Source organism: Mus pahari, chromosome 15 (genome assembly GCF_900095145.1).
Source record: "Mus pahari chromosome 15, PAHARI_EIJ_v1.1, whole genome shotgun sequence".
Classification (NCBI taxonomy): domain Eukaryota; kingdom Metazoa; phylum Chordata; class Mammalia; order Rodentia; family Muridae; genus Mus; species Mus pahari.
In genome coordinates, this window is record NC_034604.1 from 70,071,936 (window position 1) to 70,089,581 (window position 17,646).

Sequence of the window (17,646 nt, forward strand, 5' to 3'; positions counted from 1 at the left end):
AAGAAAGAAAGAAAGAAAGAAAGAAAGAAAGAAAGAAAGAAAGAAAGAGAAAGAGGAAGAGAGAGAGAAAGGAAGAAAGAAAGAGAGGGAGGGAAAGAAGAGAAAAGAAAGGTATATTGAAAGGTAGCTATTGTCTTCTCTGTGACAATAGTTATTTCTTCTGCATATAATTTCCTTTCCTGCTAAGTTCTTTATGTGGAACATTTAGTCCCTTTTTAAAAATGTAAGGCAGAAGCAAATCCAGGATGAATCCCAGAACCAATTCATGAGGGTGTTTGCCCATGTGGAGACCAGGGACACTCACTCCCAGAGGATGTGCACAGACTTCAGCTGAGTCTCTTCCATCAGTTCAAGTTCAAGCCTTCTAGGAGCAGGACAGGACTCATAGCAGGCGGGGAGGGGGAAACGGCAGTGAAACCACTACACGGGCTTAGTGTCTCGCTAGTGCTGCTGAGAAACCAACTGATGCTATGGATTAAGGAGGAGGGTATAACACCATGGGACACATGTAAGAACGGGGAGGGCTGTAGCCCTGTGGTGGATCTCGTGTCCACATGTCAAAGGCCATGAGCTTGTTCCCCAGAATAATGGGCCAATGAAATGTTCTATCCTTTCAAAAGTTCTATGCTATGGTTCTCCCCTAGTTCTGATACCATATATTTCTTACTCCTGTCTGAGGTGTGTCTACTACACTTAGCGCACTGTTAGGAAGACAAACTAATGGGCTGCTGCTTAGTATCTGAGAAACCATCCATCCACACCATTCTCTGTGCAGACACTCGATCTGAACCAATATAGAAGGTGCTTTTTAAGAAGGATTTATTTATTTTATTTTATTTTATGTGTGTTAGTATGCACAAGTACATGACGGTGCCTAAGGAGAGCTATAGGCAGTTATGAGCCACCTGATGTGGGCTCTGGGCACCTAACCAGGTTCTCTGCAAGGGATGCAGGTGGAGTGTGGTTTGAAGAGCTACAGAATAGACTGGCTTTGCTGCTCCGGCACTGACCTCGTGTGGCCCAGTCAGAAGACTACCTCACAGACAGATGAATCACCATGCTCTCCTGTCTGCACACTGCTTGTCCTGTTGACAGTGATTAGGAACGTGGCTTCCATACTTACCCTTATTGGGTACACAACGGCTTCTTTGACTAGCTGCTTGGCTGCGTCCAGTCCAATAATGTCATTCCACTTTATGTTGGGATTATGGAGATAAATGTCCTGCAATGTGCATGGGATTATTCTGTTAAAACTAATGTTCTCTTCCACTTCTGAAATAAACAATGCAGTGCAGAACACTTGACTTAATAGTATATAAAGTGCTGGTGATAAAAAAAAAAAGTGTGTTTCATGAATATTATAATGTAGACCTAATCATACATTATAATTTGGAGTTAGTTCAGTAAAGAGATGGCAAGAAAGTATTCAATGGATTCCCCTGAAGACGGTACTGAGAGTATAATAAGGTGCTTTTAGGAGATGGGGAGATGGGGCAGGGAGGGAATCTAACCATGAGCTATGCCTGACATCAGTCAGTAGCAACTCATGCGGATTTATGACCACAGTCAACACATACCTTCAAATTACACTAGTTTCTAATAAAAAAACAGCCCCTCCCCTACCCTGGTGTTTGTCTAGCTTTTTGATCTGGCAAACACTTTCTTAATTTGCTGTGTAAAAGACATACTGCTCCCATGCTCCCCTGAAACCAATTTCCATTTTCCCTAGGGAGCAGTCCCCTCTTCCAGCTGGAGCGATTGCCTCTGAAGCATTCAGGGAGGCCAAGAACCAAGCAAGTGCAGCTTCCCCTCTTCAGAAGAGCCCGGTAGCAACCACCCGAGGGTAATCAATTAAGTAGCTTTTACTGATAACTAATTTACAGTTTCCCAATTTCAATTTCACAAGATGCTTCTGAACAGTCACTCAGGGGCCTTTCTCCATAGGAGCTATTTCAGGCTAACAGTCTAGAGCAGTACTTTTCTCAAAGGCCCTTGCCTATGCCATTCAGACTAAAGAACAAGTCTGCAAAGTGTTTCATCATCTACTTGGTTTTGTTTTTGTTTTTGCTTTTTATTATTACTGATATGTGCACATATTTCAAAAATATAAAAGTATGTTTTAAAAATGGCCTAAGAGGCTGCCTATCTCCACACACACACACCCCCCCCCCCAGGCCCTCCGAGAGGAGCTCTACTCTAATGAGAAGTATTTACTAGAAATGATCAGATTGTGCATAATGTATGTCATCCATTTTTGGACAGGGTAGCGGGGACAGGAGCCAGTCTTCCAAGTTTTGTGTTTTGAAACAGGGTCTCACTCTATACCCCTGGCCTGGAATTCACTGTGTGGCAGGGGTCCTCCTGCTTCAACCTCAAGTGATTACATCACACCTGACTCCAGGCTTCCAAACCTTGGAAAGAACACACATCTCTGATTAAGGCTTTTCTTAGGAAAGGTTGGCACACAGTGAGGATACATCTACTCTGATATTTTAACGATCCATAGATAACTATATTTCTCTCTGTGATCTAGAGTCAACACTGAGTTTAACAAGGTGGTGTTTAATTTCCTAGACTAAAGCTCTTCCTTACGTATGCACAAAGTTAGCTGCCACAGCTCAACAGGTGTGCCTCACGAGCTAATGACCTCGCCATCACTGGCAGCATTCGTGGCAGTGTGGAGCCCCTACTCTGATGGCGGTGTGGAGCGCCTGTTGGCTCCCTCCAGCGGTGTGGAGAGTCCCCCCTACTTTGAACTTCCATCATGTTTTCCTCTTGCAAAAACAGAAAGAAGACAACAGATTTATGTGGACATGAAAAGTGCTATCCTCTGCTTCCTCGTGCCCCCTGACCCAGCTTAATCTTTATCTCCACTGTGAAAACCTCATAGCTCACCTCTCTTCTCCAACCACCTCACTGAACAAATGGCCTATCGACATACAGGATGACCTACCCCACAGAGGGATGCTGTTCTGACGTTCTCTTCTCTCTACCCAATTCTCCATCCTGGATGCTGCTTGGGGACCCCTCCTCTATAACCCTGCCCCTCTCTCCACCCCGCGTTTATTCCAAGTGCCTTCTAGCTCCCTCTTCTCTTCCACATTTTCCTACATCCTTCTCTTCATGCTGTCTGGAGGCACTCGTCCATGCAACCAGAGTCTCCTAAGTCACTCCCCTCAGTCCACAGGTCCCCTACACGCCTGTTGTGCTTGTGCAGCGCGTATCTACTGTCTGGGAAGAGATGCAGAGTCACCCTTGGTTATTCCCAGCTGAACTTTCTGGCTGATTTTAAAGCATATTCTTGAGCCTACCTCAGTTTCAGTCTTCAATTAAATTGAGGTCAGTGGAAATCTGAAGTCTTCTGTAACCAATAATCTACCCTTTCCCCAAGAAGCTTGCCTAAAACCATAGAGCTAGATAGAGAAGGCTCTAGAAAGCAGACAGGTCGCCTGACTTCAAGGCTGTGTCATTGTCCATTCATTTTCATTGCCTTAGGTTCCAGGGTGCAAGCTTGAAGTATCTATAACCTGGTGCTAAAAATCTTTCTTACAAATCTTGTTATATTCGTGGAGATTTCCAAGTCTGAGGTCATCACGCTCCCAGACCCCTGTATTTCCAGACTGTGGCTTTTTAAATAAAATGCACCTGCGTGCCTTGCTTTTCTTAGAAGCCTTTCCCGCTGCCCTGGGGCCTGCTAGAAAGCCTTTCCCCTGTCCTTTCCTTTCTGCATTGTTTTTGCTGTCTGTTTTCTTGGCCCCTATAGTAGGATGGTGGGCTTTTTCTATTGTAATTTTATGATTCTATAATTTATTTATCATGCATTATTGTGCCTCTAAACAATATGAGTGCCTCTGCAAGTGGGGGCACTTTATAAATAAATGATCATATTTATTGTTATTAATAAAAGAAGCAGCCCACAATGCTCCAGGAGCCCTGGTCTGCCTCCATAAATTTGTGAACTGAATAGCAGATCTTACCCGGCTCACCACCGCTGCCAGTTCTCGCATCTCACTGTTCATGCCAATAAATGCACTCAGAGGTTTCAGCAATCGCTCCTGGTGAGAGGCGCAGATAGGCTAGCATTACAAAACTGCTTCATAATTTAGGAAGAAAAGCGGGATCGTGGCGAAACAAATGGTTGCTATGACCTTTGACTAGATCTCAAGTTCTCTGAACGCAGGATACCCCTGGAAGTTCCACTAGATTTGGGCAGTACAAAAGGGTAGGCACATATCTTGGCCACTTACTGAAGGGTCTGGGTTACATTCAAAGGTGTTCAACGCAAATTCACTGGTGGCTCCTTTGAGAGCGTCTGAGAGCAGTCCTCGAAAGTCAATGATTTGGCCCTAGAAGGGAGCAATGGTTATTTAAGCCATGAACACACAAGAGCAGAGCACAGTAACCTTGCTAACTTCAGTAGCTCCATGTGCCTATCCTTGCATGGCAGACAACCTTCAAGTCTTAAGAGAAAGCTGGGGGCCGGAGAGATGCCTCAAAGGTTAAGAGCACTGACTGCTCTTCCAGAGGTCCTGAGTTCAATTCCCAGCAACCACATGGTGGCTCAAGACCATCTGTATGTAATAGGTTTTGATGCCCCTCTTCTGGTGTGTCTGTGACAGCTACAGGGTACATAACATACATAAAATAAATAATTCTTTAAGAGAGCGTATGCTGAACTACCGCTGAACAAGATGGTGTGCTAAAGTCAGGTCTCAGGAAAAATAAAAACTACATGACTCTTCAGACCGGAGCGAGTGATAAACCCACAGGCATCTCGCATTGCTGACACGCATCTGCTCTATCATATGGCCACTTGCCCTGTCTGACCACACCCTTCTAAAACATTATCCAGGCGGGAGGAACCCGCTGGGACATGGTCAGAGAGAAGTCCTCTGTGCTCACTGCAGTAGCTTCCATCGTTCAGAGAAGGCCTGGGACAGAACAGCTATGCAAGGTTCTCAGCCCATCACCACGCCTGCTAGTGGTCAGTGGCATTTTCATTTTGCTTCTGTGGAGGGAAGCCAGAGGCATTAAACAACTTGCCCGGAGCCAAAAGACTAAAAAAGGCTTGAAGCCAGGACTCGGACCCAGGTATCTGCTCCTGAAACATCCTCCATGGAGCCTTGTGTTCGAACCCGGTCCTAAGAGGCTCTGGTGACAGTCTGTCCAGAGGTTGTAGAACCTTTGTGACATGGCGCCTGCCTGGCACACACTGGCTGCTAACAGCAGCCCTATGAGGTTACCTCTGACTCTAGTCTAGCTTGCCGCCTCCTGGCTGCCATGGAAGGAGACTCAACTACAAGCTGTCACTACCACAGACAGAAGCCACGCCACCATGCCTTGCCTGCCGTGAACATCCTCTGAAGCAGGGAGCCAACTCCTTCCTCCCTTAAGTTGCCTCTGCCAAGCACTGGTCATCACACAAAGCGTAACTAAGATGATCTTCCAGGCTCCTGGTGCTGTTCTCTTAGGGAAGGAGATTGGCAGAGTAGGCCAGACCACGGAGCAGTCACCGGTGCTCACTGAGTGCCAGGCAGAGATGGGACGCTCCCCTTTCCTTCTCACATACAGCAGGTGGTGTGGCAGTCTCCATTTTACAGATAAAAAACCAACACACAGAAGGTTTGGGTGGTGACAGCAGCTTGACAACAGCCTGACCCACAGTGAACTCTGGTGGCAGCCTGACCCCCCAGCCGGTGCTCCAAAGAACAACACACTTTTGACATTTTCAGCAAGGCACCAGAATCCAAAGCTAGGGTCCCTAACATGGTGACGGAGAGACCCTCTTAGGGGAAAACCCCTAGGCCCTGTCCCTCAGCCCATGAATATTTGAAAATCTGTGGGGGATTAGGGGGTGGGAATCTGTATATTTTTTACCCCAAAGCTGTTTCTGCTAGAAACAGATTTTATAGCCAGACCATCTCAAAGGTTTGGTGCTGGGTTAAATAGTCCCTTCCTTGTGACCCAATCAGAGGCACCTGTTTATATGCATGGGAGGCATTCACAAGAGACTAAAGCCACCAAATTGCTATGTCCACCACAGGGGACCAAGACTGCAGCAAAGCAATGAGGACTGACAAAGAGGCCATCTTCCAGTGAGAGGCAAACGCTTTGTCTCCTACAGCAGTCAGTTCTAAGAGGCCTGCCAGTATGTATGCTGGGGGGGGGGGGAATGTGCAAGCCAATAAGGCAGCTGCGTGCGTGCGTTGTGCGGGTCAGTGGTCCTGGTAGTCCTTCCAGCACACACCACAGCTATCCGTTTGTTGCAGGGCAGGCAGGAGCTCAGCAGCCCATGGTCCACAGCTTCACTGAAGGAGAGGAACCAGGGACGCACAGCTGGGGGTCCCTCAGCAGGCGCAGGGCAGGCACATGCGGCTCCTCTTTGCCAAAGGGTCCACGACCCCTGCCTTTTGTTCCACCTGGGCCTTTTCTCCTGAAGGAACTATTATATACAAAGCCAGACCTGAGCTTCACCAAGGAAAAAAAAAAAAAAAAAAGAGGCAGAAATAGCTGATGGTGCAAATCTTTAATCCCAACACCCAGTTGGCAAAGGCAGGTGGTGAGTCTGAAACCAACCTAGTCTGCGTAGTGAGTCCCACGCCAACTAGTGAGACTCGATCACCAAACAAGCAGGCAAGCAAGCAAGCAAACAAACAAACAAACCAAGATGGAGGAGAAGGAGGAAGAAGAGGAGAAGGAGGAAGAAAAGGAGAAGGAGGAGGGACAGGAGAAGGAGGAAGAGGAGATGTAGGCAGAGGAGAGGGAGGGGGAAGAGGAGTGGGAGGAAGAATGGGAGAGCAGAAATATCTTTAAGCACAGGATCTGCCCTAAACCAACTAACCTTTCACAGTTCACAAATAATTACACTTAAGTCTGCAGCCATGCTTCCCAGCTGAGGGGCATTAAACAACTACCCTTGGAAGAGCCACAAACAAAAGTATAGGACATGGCTCAGGAAATAATGCAGCACACCAGTGTTTACCATGGGAGCCATGGGATTCTTTGTGTTCTCTTAACCATGTCTGATGTCAGGGGGCAAATACCGAGTTTTGTGAATGGCAGGCAAACTCTAGCACCCAATCACAACCCGGCTAATCACAGAATTTTGAAGCTGAAAACACCATAGGACCCTCTCTGTTCTGAACACTTCTGTTGGCAAATGAGGAGACTATGAGCTCTAGAGAAGGATCACTCTAGATCATCCTTCCAGAAAGGAGAGGGCGATCAGAACCTGGGGTTCTGCTCCTCATGGGACACTCCTCTCATCATATCTCCCAGCCAATCTTTAGTGCTCTGTCTTCACTTTCCTGTTTGGCAACAACTGTATGCTTCATTTCCCTTTTTCTCCAGACAAACACCCCTTTCCATCCTGGGTCCCCGACCTCCACTTACTCTTCGTGGGTGGGCCTTTTCCTCTGGGTGGTCTTTGTGGATTTTTGATATGTTTAGGCCGAAGTCAGTGCTCTCTGCTTGAGCGTTAGTGACACTCTCCTAGAAAAGATGGAAGGCGTGTGAGTGGCTCCCTGTGGAAGCAGCTGAGACCCTGGCTCTGACTGCCCATCCTCCACACAAAAGCCAATGAATGCTAGATACCACTTCTGTATAACGGCCAAGTTTTCTCAGATTTACAGGACCATGAATCAATGGCTTACTGATTTCACATTGATTTCATTGACATCTCTGTGCCTATAAGGAAGGAGCTATTCCCAGAGGCTGGGCTGACTCTAGGCTATGGTTTCTAAAGCTGCCTGCCCATAGAAAAATCCCCGTACTCAGCCCATCCCCACCCACTGGCTCGTCTTGTCTCCTCTGGCCAAGGCTGGTGAGTCTGGGGATTCAGCAGAGTCACCCAACCTCCTGTGGAACTCAACTGTCCCATACCCTCCCTTCTACCTTGGGGACAGCCAAAGACCCTCTTCAAACCAAGAGAATTCCATGATTATTTCTCTCTGCCCCACTGTCTGTCCTGCTCATCTTCAGCACTAACTTCCTGTCCCCTTTCTCAGTTTCCAATGGTCGTTCCATGTAAAAACCTGGACTGTTTTGTCCTGGATAGAAGGTTCTGGATGGACCTACTTCTCCTGCTGCCTTCCCTTCTGGAAAGCCTCGTGTTGAGATACGAGGTAAGGACTAACACTATGCGCTTTGCAGAAGCCCAGAAGGAAATGCCAAATCTCACCAGGCAGCCCAACCCCTCCCAGTACCCTTGCTCTACGCTCATACGAGAGAAGGAGTTGGCAAGTCTAGAAGTTAACCCGTGTTTTGCTCTGGTATACTAAAATATCACCAGTATTCAGGGACTTCTACAATCTAATTAAATCCTACAACAACTTTTAAACAGGGAACCTCAAAAAACACACACACAAAGACACGAGACACTTTTCTTGAAGCCATTCATTAGCCAAGTGTGGTATTACCGATATCAAGCAGTCACCTTGACCTGTTTAGGGTGTTCTTTGGCAGGTTTGGTGTCCCCTGTCTTCACTGCTGAAGTTTTGGGTCGTGACTTCTGGTGACATATCTTGGGGAGATTTTGACAATTGTCATTCATCAGCCTAAGGAAGGGAACAAAAACCTCCAGGAAAGTTTTCTAAGCATTTAATTCAAAGTAAATAAATAACTAGCAGAGCATATTTAAAACAGGTTCACGAAAGCCACACGCACACACAGGTTCATGAAAGCCACACGCACACACCTGCAATAAGGCTCTTCCACTTGCACCATCTGCCTTACCTGATCTGGCTCCAATCACCCCCATAACACCCCCCCCCAGGCTATTCACTGGGCTCCTCCCAGGACCCACCTCACCCTAGTCCACACCACAAAGCTTCCACACTTTGGCAAGTTGCTTTAGTTTTCAAAGACCCACCCATATGAATAAAATTTTTTAAATCTAAAAGACAAAAACAAACAAACAAATACCCAACAATAACAACAAGCATTGCTTTAGAACAGTGGCTCTCAACTTGTGGGTCATAACACCATTGGGTGTTGAACGACTCTTTCACAGGGGTCACGTATCAGCCTGCATGTTTACATTATGATTCATAACAGTAGCTACATTACAGTTATGAAGTAGCAATGAAAATAATTTTATGTGGGGGAGCGGCGGTCATCACAACACGAAGCGCTGTATTAAAGGCATTTGGAAGGTTGAGAAGTGCTGTTGTAGAAGAATGCTCCCACTGTTAACATCTCTCATCGACCTTATGAGCATCAGACCTCACAAGGGGTCTGGGAAGACGTCTGGGTAGAGGGAAGGAACAGTCCTCCCACTCAAGTTATGAAACATCAGAAGATTCGAGGATCTGTCTGGGTCCATAATCTGGGTTCAGTATAATCCATTATACTGAATATACTTCCTCTACGTAAAACATCTCTTAGCATGTTGTAAACAGTAAATATCAAAATGGGCTCATAGGCTGGAGAGATGGCTCTGTGGTCAAGAGCACTTGCTGCTCTTCCAGAGGACCTGAGTTTTGTTCCCAGTACCTACACCAGGCAGCTCACAACTGCTCCACACACAACAGCTCACAACTCTGGTTCCAAGGGATCTTATACCTTCTTCAGGCCTTTACAGGTAACCAACAACACATAGACACACACAAAAACACAAAAATAAACGATAAAATACTTGGAGGAGGGGCTTATGGAAGGAAAGCAAAACTTAAGCCATCTCTACTGACGCATGTCATTCGTCTTTGCAAAATAATTTCTCATCAGTACAGTCCATCTCCGGGAAAACAAACTGACGGTACTGACGTCAGAAGAATAGCAATTCTAGGAAAGATGACATTTGCGTGAAGGAAGGGATAAAGGGAGCCTGCTGGTGGGCTGTACAAGACAGTCACAACACAGGTATCTGAGTTTATGTGAGTACTACAAGGGCAGGACTAATTTGTTTGGTACATCCTCATCCATCCATACACACACACACACACACACACACACACACACACACACACACACATTAGGAAGCAAACATGAGTCCACACATCTTAATTCCTCTCTTCCCTCAGCTCTTTGCAAGGGATCTGCAGGAGGTTCACAGGAATGATGACTCTCATGTTCTAAATGATCTCAGACAGCTTCTGCCTCAGTCCAGTTCATTATGGAAAAGAAAAGGTGCATCTCCCTAATATAACTACTTGACCAACGAAATAACCCAAGTCGATAATAGCACCAGTGTCCACACACTGGTGGTGAATGTGGGAAGTAGGCACGAGCCATGCCTAGGGCATCTTTTCTCATCTCTGAGATAAGAAAACTACGCTCCAGGCCTTTTGCTGGCAAAAAAATGAAATAATTATGAAACGAATACCAAACTTTTTTTTTTTTTTTTTTTTTTTTTTTTTTTCGAGACAGGGTTTCACTCTGTAGACCAGGCTGGCCTCGAACTCAGAAATCCGCCTGCCTCTGCCTCCCAAGTGCTGGGATTAAAGGCGTGCACCACCACGCCTGGCTGAATACCAAACATTTTATATATAAACACTCTCCTAATTAGAATGGTTTAAATGAAATTATAGAACATACACACACAGTGGTGCAGAAAGCAACCAACATAACCCTCAGAAGGTGAAGGAGACGGCCATGCCGGTCTGCATTCCAGCCAAAAAAATCCCTAGTGGCTCCAGTGTCTTCTATTGAAGAGGCTGGAGACCACATCTGGAATAGCACTTCACCAAAGCGATGCTGCCGGAGCAGTGTCCTGTGCTAACTTGATTTCTAGGTTTCTGGAGGAGCTGCTTGTTAGGAGCCTGAACCTCATTCCATCAAACTCCATTATCTTAGGCCCATCCCACAAGTTTTCAAGCCTTGGCCCCCGATCTGTCATCTGCTCATTACCTCTCCCTTGGGTCATCAGCCAATCTGAAACTGCAAGCAGTCTTGGGTGTGAGGAACAGTATTAGGAAAGAACCCTTGCATGACTGGTAGACAACCAGAGGACACACCCTGTTACCAAGCAACTATCTCAGCAGAAAACTGTGCCTGGCACAGCTAGAGAAGGGGCAAAGGGACTAAGAACACTTGTTGATCTTAGCACCTGAGTTCAATTCAAGCACCCGTGTTGGGGAGATCACAACTGTGTCTAACAATTCCAGGAGACCTAATTCTGGACTCTGGGCTCTGCACAGATGTGGTGCACATACTTACATGTGGTTAAAACACTCATACACATAAATAGAAATAAAAGTCTTTTTTGTTTAAAAGCCCACAATGTCCAGAAACACTGCCCGTTGCTTTTCTGGTTCTCCTTCCTAACTAATCACTTGGTGTCAAACCTTGGTGCCTGCCATAGATAGCCATCACCAACGCAGAAGAACTGCAGAAACCCCAATGGCTATGCATACCACTACCTCCCTCCGTTTGCCTTCCATGTTGCTGCCCAGGGCTCACTCACCAAGTATGTACCAGGTAAAGTACCCGAGGGCATAGCAGGCATGAGTGAACAACTGAAAACAACCAGATCCCAAGGACATTCCTCTTAAAAGTCCCTTGCCAGAGGCTGAACGGCTTTATGGAAACTGTTAATATAGCAATAGCACCTCCATCAACACTCTGAAACTGTTCCCAAAGGACAGTGCAAGGCTGTGTTGCCCTGGGGCAGAACAGCATTGGAGTCACTAATGTGAAGAAAGCACGGGTCCCATCCAGCCATTGGTACAGGCAGTGCCAAGAGGCCCTGTTGAGGTCTCTGGGTCCTTCCTTCTCTGTCTGGATACGAGAACTGAATTCATAAAACTGAAGCACTGAGTGAGGGCAAAGGGGCAGGAATAGACAGAATGCTCACCTCTCAAGACCTAATAAATTACTGACTATGTCAATCTAAGTGTTCTTTTTCTGGCACATTCTAAGTTGTTGTTTTTTTTTCTCACTGCCCTGGGTTTGCAGTCTAGATCCTTCCAGAACCACACTTTCACCTGTCCTTGAGCTTGTGGCTTTTTTACACTAGCAAAAACCTACAGTCCCTGTTGCCCTAAGCCAGCCAACACTGAGGCCTATGCCAGAGGCTTGCTCATGCTTATAAAAATAGGTGGTGGGAACTGGGTGGCAATCACTCAACCTTGAAGATCCAGATGTTCCAAGCTATATGGATAAGAAAGGCAGGATATCATCGAACATAATTTCAGTGACCTGGGAGAATCTAAAGACACTGACTTAAGTCGAGCCAGTGGTGACAAGGGAGGACTCCAAGGTCACATGGCCACAGCCTGGTACTGGGGGCAGAGAGTCATGGGGTTGCACTGAGACCCTACAGGAAAGAGATCCCACACTCTTAAAGAGTTCAAACAATCAGGTCTGATGTATAAGTACACATCTTTAATCTTAGCACCCAGCAAGCAAAGGCAGGTGGATCTCTGCGAGTTCAAGGTCAGCCTGGTCTACACAATGAGTTCCGGGAAATCCAGGGGGAGTTGTACAGAAACCTTGTCTCAAAAAAATAAAAAGCAAAGAATGAATGAAGTTGGGCTGGTGAGATGGCTCAGCGGGTAAGAGCACCTGACTGCTCATCCAAAGGTCAAGAGTCCAAATCCCAGCAACCACGTGGTGGCTCACAACCATCCTTAACAAGATCAGACTCACTCTTCTGGAGTGTCTGAAGACAGCTAGAGTGTACTTACATATAATAATAAAAAAAAAAAAAAAGAATGAATGAAGTTGATCAAATGAATCACTTTACCTTTTGTTCTTCCCTCCACTTCGTGACGGTAAATTATTTTCTACTGTGGAAAAACAAATGGGGAAAGAGAAGAATGGAGTTTGATGAGAGCAAGCAAACTTACATGAACATTTCCTTCCAGTGTCCTCACACTGTGTGCTCCTAGACCACAGACAGCTAGCTTGTCTAATGAGAAGTGAAGGGGCCAGGGAAGAGAAGCAAGTCCTAGCTTCTCAGGCATTTTGAGTCACACAGAGAAAGACACCCAGGCCTCAAGAAGTGTGGAGCACACCGCACACTGGGGACAATACCCACACTCAGGCTGGAGGTATGGCTTGCCATTCCGATAAGTTTTCATAGATTTGCCACTGCTTTTCTGGGTCAAAGAACACTCCAGAATCCCATGGGACTAACAGGAACATTTACTGAGTGCTGACCTTTAGAATGAAGACACTGCGTCCAAATCACAGGAGAAACTGAGTGCCAAGCTAGCTGAGGACTGGACGTCTAGAATCTAGTCCCTGCTGGGGACAGTGTTTGTCTCTCTATGTCAGGAACCAGTGTCCGGCTCAAACGACCTGCCAGCTGGCCGAGTGAGCTGAGCTCTGAGCCCTTCACTGGGAGAGATCTCAGAGTAAAGAAAAACTAAAACTAAGATGGCAGGCCTCCTCCACCTCTGGGTGTAGCCTGGCTGGTTTTAATTGATGTTCCTTTCGGTTTCCTGGTCCCTACATGAAATGTTAAGCTCTGCGGCTTAACGAGTGCCTTGCAAACAGGGCAATGATCTCCCTTGGTTTATAATTACTTCCCCTACTTACAGACTTCTAAGTCAATGTGACTACAAAACCTAGGGCCTTGGCTTCAGCTCTTCCCTCCAGCCAGCCTCCATGACTGCTGACCTACACTGGTCTTTGCATTCTATTGATCACCATCTGGATTGATGGCTTTCAAAAGCATTTCATTATCTATACATGAGCTATTAGCTTCACCAATACTCATTTCCATGTTATTTTCAAGATAGATAATAGGGCTTCCTAACAAGAAAAAGTCTTTTGTCATTTATAGTCTTCCAACAGCCCTCTCCATCACTCCAGAAGTTAATGCTGCCTTATGAAGAGCATCTGCAACACACTAGGGCTCTGCTTCCATCGCCCTAGCACACACTCCTCAAGCAAAGGCCAACAAGACAGGAGGACGTCAACCAAGCCAGGCACTCGTGTTTGAATGATCAGTTCTGGGTCTGAGCTCGGGTCCGGGTCCTTCTGGTCTACTCTTCCAGGCATGGAAGGGGACCATCCAACCATGTGCCTAGGAACACAGGACAGGCCGACTTTTCATATTCAGAGCCCCCTCCCACCTCCCTGATACTGGGATTACAGGTGTGGCCGATAGAAACACCATTCTTAACAATGGGATAAAGCATCATTTCTAGCACAAACCTACGTACCTGGGTCTGGTGCCTTCTTAACCACTTTGGGGTACTTCTGGAACTTTACAAAATAATAGCTCTCATATTCCATCAAAATAGTTTCCAGGTCAACGTTGTCACAAACTTCAAAGCGCCGCAGTCCCAGTCTAGTCTCCTCCTCCAAAGCCTTAGCCGCATCCATATAGCTGGTGGTTTCACAGGAGAGAGGAGGTTAGGTCTGGGGTTAGGGAATAAAAGCAGACAGGGGTTGCAAATCCAAGGGGACTCACTACAAAGAGCAAGCTGACAGTGAGCAGCACGCTCTAGAGAAAACCGTGGAGGAGACCCTTCCATAGTAAGGAACATTACATTTGATTCTTTGGTTTGTTTTGGATTTTGTTTTCTCGGTTTGGGTTTTTTGGTTTGGGTTATCTAATGCTGTTGAACGGGTTGGGTCTTTTCGGCCGCTGTTGGTTTTGGTTTTGTGACTTGCTTACCGGTTGGCTGTTTTAGGGAAGGGATAAGGTTTCAATTCACAGTTCACACTGCCTTAGGATTCTTGATCCTCCTGTGCCAGCCTCTGAGGCAGTGACATCATAGGCAGACATGTAACTTAACCACGTGTTAAATACATCCCAACGCTGTCAACTGTAACACTTCTGTCTGGAAGCTACCTGCTTCTACTGACATCTGGTGATGTTCCCACTGTCCAAAACAATTTTGAAAGTGCTTAAAATCAAGTAAGTATTTAATCCCAGCTCTTGGGAGGCAGAGGCAGGCGAATTTCTGAGTTCAAGGCCAGCCTAGTCTACAGAGTGAGTTCCAGGACAGCCAGGGCTACACAGAGAAACCCTGTCTCGAAAAAAAAAATCAAGTAAGTAAGTCAATTAAGAAACTGTCATTGGCTGGAGAGATGGCTCAGTGGTTAAGAGCACTGACTGCTCTTCCAGAGGTCCTGAGTTCAAATCCCAGCAACCACATGGTGGATAACAACCATTTGTAATAAGATCTGATGCCCACTTCTGGTATGTCTGAAGACAGCTATAGTGTACTTATATATAATAAATAAATCTTTAAAAAGAAAGAAAGAAACTGTCATTGGATTGCCTTTCCTTGCTTTTAGCCAAATATGGATGTGGCTGCTGAATTGATTACTTTTTTTGTTGCTGTGGAGAACATCACTTATTAGTAAGGACTCATCAGTTATAACAAATAAACTACATTAATGAGAAATGTTAATAGTAAGGGACTACACTGGAGCTTGGTTGTAGAGTGCTTGCTTGAGATCCATCACCAGTACTGCAAAGAATAGTAATAGTAATAATAATAAAGCAATATTAGTAATGGTAATAATAATATAGGAAACCAGTGGGGAGAAAAAGTATATAGGGATTCACTATGCTTATGCTTATTTTTCTGCAAACGTGAAACTGCTCTAACAGAAGGGTTTAGTCAGTGCTTTTGAAGGGTCAGAGAGGAGGGGCACTGTCATAAACACTTGTGATAACATACCCTTCTTGTGTTAAGTAATGCAGAATCAAAATGAGAAGATTTTTTCGCCGTGCTTCTGTTCTCATCTCGTACTGTGAACAAAGAGGAAAATTTAGAAGGGACAACAAGATACAGCAGTGCTTGACAGCATAACAATAAAGGCTTAGAGGAAATGGCGATCTGTCAAGACGGAGCAGCCTGTCTTAGAGGCTGGCCAGCCTCTGTGGTCTCAGAGGCTGCATAAAGTTGTTTTCTAGCGTCTCTTTCTTTTTCAGTCCAGCTCCTCATCAATAACTTTAAGACACACTGACTTGAATTAGGGCTGCAGGTGACAAGTTGAACTTACTGGCAAGCTAGCTAGCCTATTGGTGCCTAAGACCAGGAAGAAATAAATATACATACACCTGCTCCTTAGACCAGGTTAAAGAGGTGGTTATAAAATAAACTTGTGGGGGCTGGAGAAATGGCTCTTCCAGAGGACCAGTGTCTGATCCCTGCCACCACCTGTATGGCAGCTGGTAAACGCTAATCCCAGAAGATCCAATGCCCTCTTCTGGCTGCCAGGGGTACTGCATGTACTTGGTGCACAGACACATAGGCAGGCAAGACACACATACAAATAAAACAGTAAGATACTTTTTAAAGACAGTCCCATTCACACTGCTAGGCGTTCCACAAGAACACCAAGCTACAAAACCATAACATGTACGAAGAAGACCTGGGGGCTGTCCCTGACTCTTCTGCCTGTTTCTGGACCCTTTGTCTCCTACTAGGTTGCCTCATCCAGCCCTGATATGAGGTTTATGGGGCTGGAGATTTGGCTCAGCAGTTAAGAGCACTGACTACTCTTCTAGAGGTCCTGAGTTCAAATCCCAGTAACCACATGGTGACTTACAACCATTCGTAATGAGATCTGACACCCTCTTCTGGTGTGTTTGGAGACAGCTACAGTGTACTTAGATATAATAATAAATGAATCTTTGGGCAGGAGTGAGTGGGGCTGACCGGAACAACAGAGGTCCTGAATTCAATTCCCAGCAACCACATGATGGCTCACAACCATCTGTACAGCTACAGTGTACTCATATACATAAAATAAATAAATAAATCTTTTAAAAAAATTGACATGAGGTTTATGTCTAACCTTATTATAACTTGTTATGCCATGTTTGGTTGATATCCTGGGCAGCCTGCTTTTTTCTGAAGGGCAACAGAAGGAGGAATGGATGTCGGGGGACAGGGGAGGTGGGGGAAGGGACTGGAAAGAGAGGACAGAGGAGTTACTATACTCGGGATGTAATATATGAGACAAGAAAAATAAATAAATAACTTTTTAAAAACTGGGATCAACAAAAAAAAAGAGACAATTTTTAAAAATAAAAAAACCTTGTGATCTACAACTTACCCGTGACAACATATGTTCATACAATAATATATCTTTAATTCACTCAGAGTACAACCCAGTTCATGGATCAACTCAGTAATGGGTTCCTCAAGCCCTTCAGCCTGACCACGGAGAGGAGAGGGCCCAGTACAGGGGAGTCCAGCATAATGGGGTCATCCTCCAAGCTAGGCAAATGTGTGCCTTCATTCACAGTGCTAATGTGCACATTTAGTACTCAGGAATTTCAAATTCTCTAAATATCCATATCCAATAGTATTTTTTCTAATTGAGAATGACCATCCTTACTTAAAGAGACTAATGGAAAGAAGTGAGGGGAGGGAGGATCTCTATGTAGTCCAAATTATATCATAAAATCTATGCATATGAGCTTGTGGTGTAGCTCCATTAGTAAGATCCTTACTTGGCATGCACAGAGCCCTGAATCCAACCCCAGCACTGCCTTAAACCTAAAACTGGATGATATGGTACACGCCTGTGATCCCTGTAACTGAAAGATGGACCAGCCTGGTCTACAGAGTGAGTTCCAGGACAGCCAGGGCTACACAGAGAAACCCTGACTCGAAAAACCAAAAAAAAAAAAAAAAAGAAAGAAAGAAAGAAAGAAAGAAAGAAAGAAAGAAAGAAAGAAAGAAAGAAAGAAAGATGGACACAGGAGGATCATAAATGAATTCAAAGTCATCC

At 45.5% G+C, this 17,646-nt stretch overlaps 1 protein-coding gene across 1 annotated transcript in view; it reads right to left on the reverse strand.

Moving 5' to 3' along the window:
• Positions 1 to 17,646, reverse strand: part of Katnal2 (katanin catalytic subunit A1 like 2) — a 70,948-nt gene that overhangs the window by 26,673 nt on the left and 26,629 nt on the right. Inside the window, exons 2-9 of the mRNA XM_021214339.2 lie at positions 15,582 to 15,652; positions 14,109 to 14,275; positions 12,683 to 12,725; positions 8,435 to 8,555; positions 7,393 to 7,491; positions 4,248 to 4,346; positions 3,978 to 4,055; positions 1,057 to 1,222 (exon numbers count right to left, since the gene is read on the reverse strand). Coding sequence (XP_021069998.2) covers positions 1,057 to 1,222; positions 3,978 to 4,055; positions 4,248 to 4,346; positions 7,393 to 7,491; positions 8,435 to 8,555; positions 12,683 to 12,725; positions 14,109 to 14,275; positions 15,582 to 15,652 — 844 coding nt within the window. The remainder of the gene's footprint in view (positions 1 to 1,056; positions 1,223 to 3,977; positions 4,056 to 4,247; positions 4,347 to 7,392; positions 7,492 to 8,434; positions 8,556 to 12,682; positions 12,726 to 14,108; positions 14,276 to 15,581; positions 15,653 to 17,646) is intronic.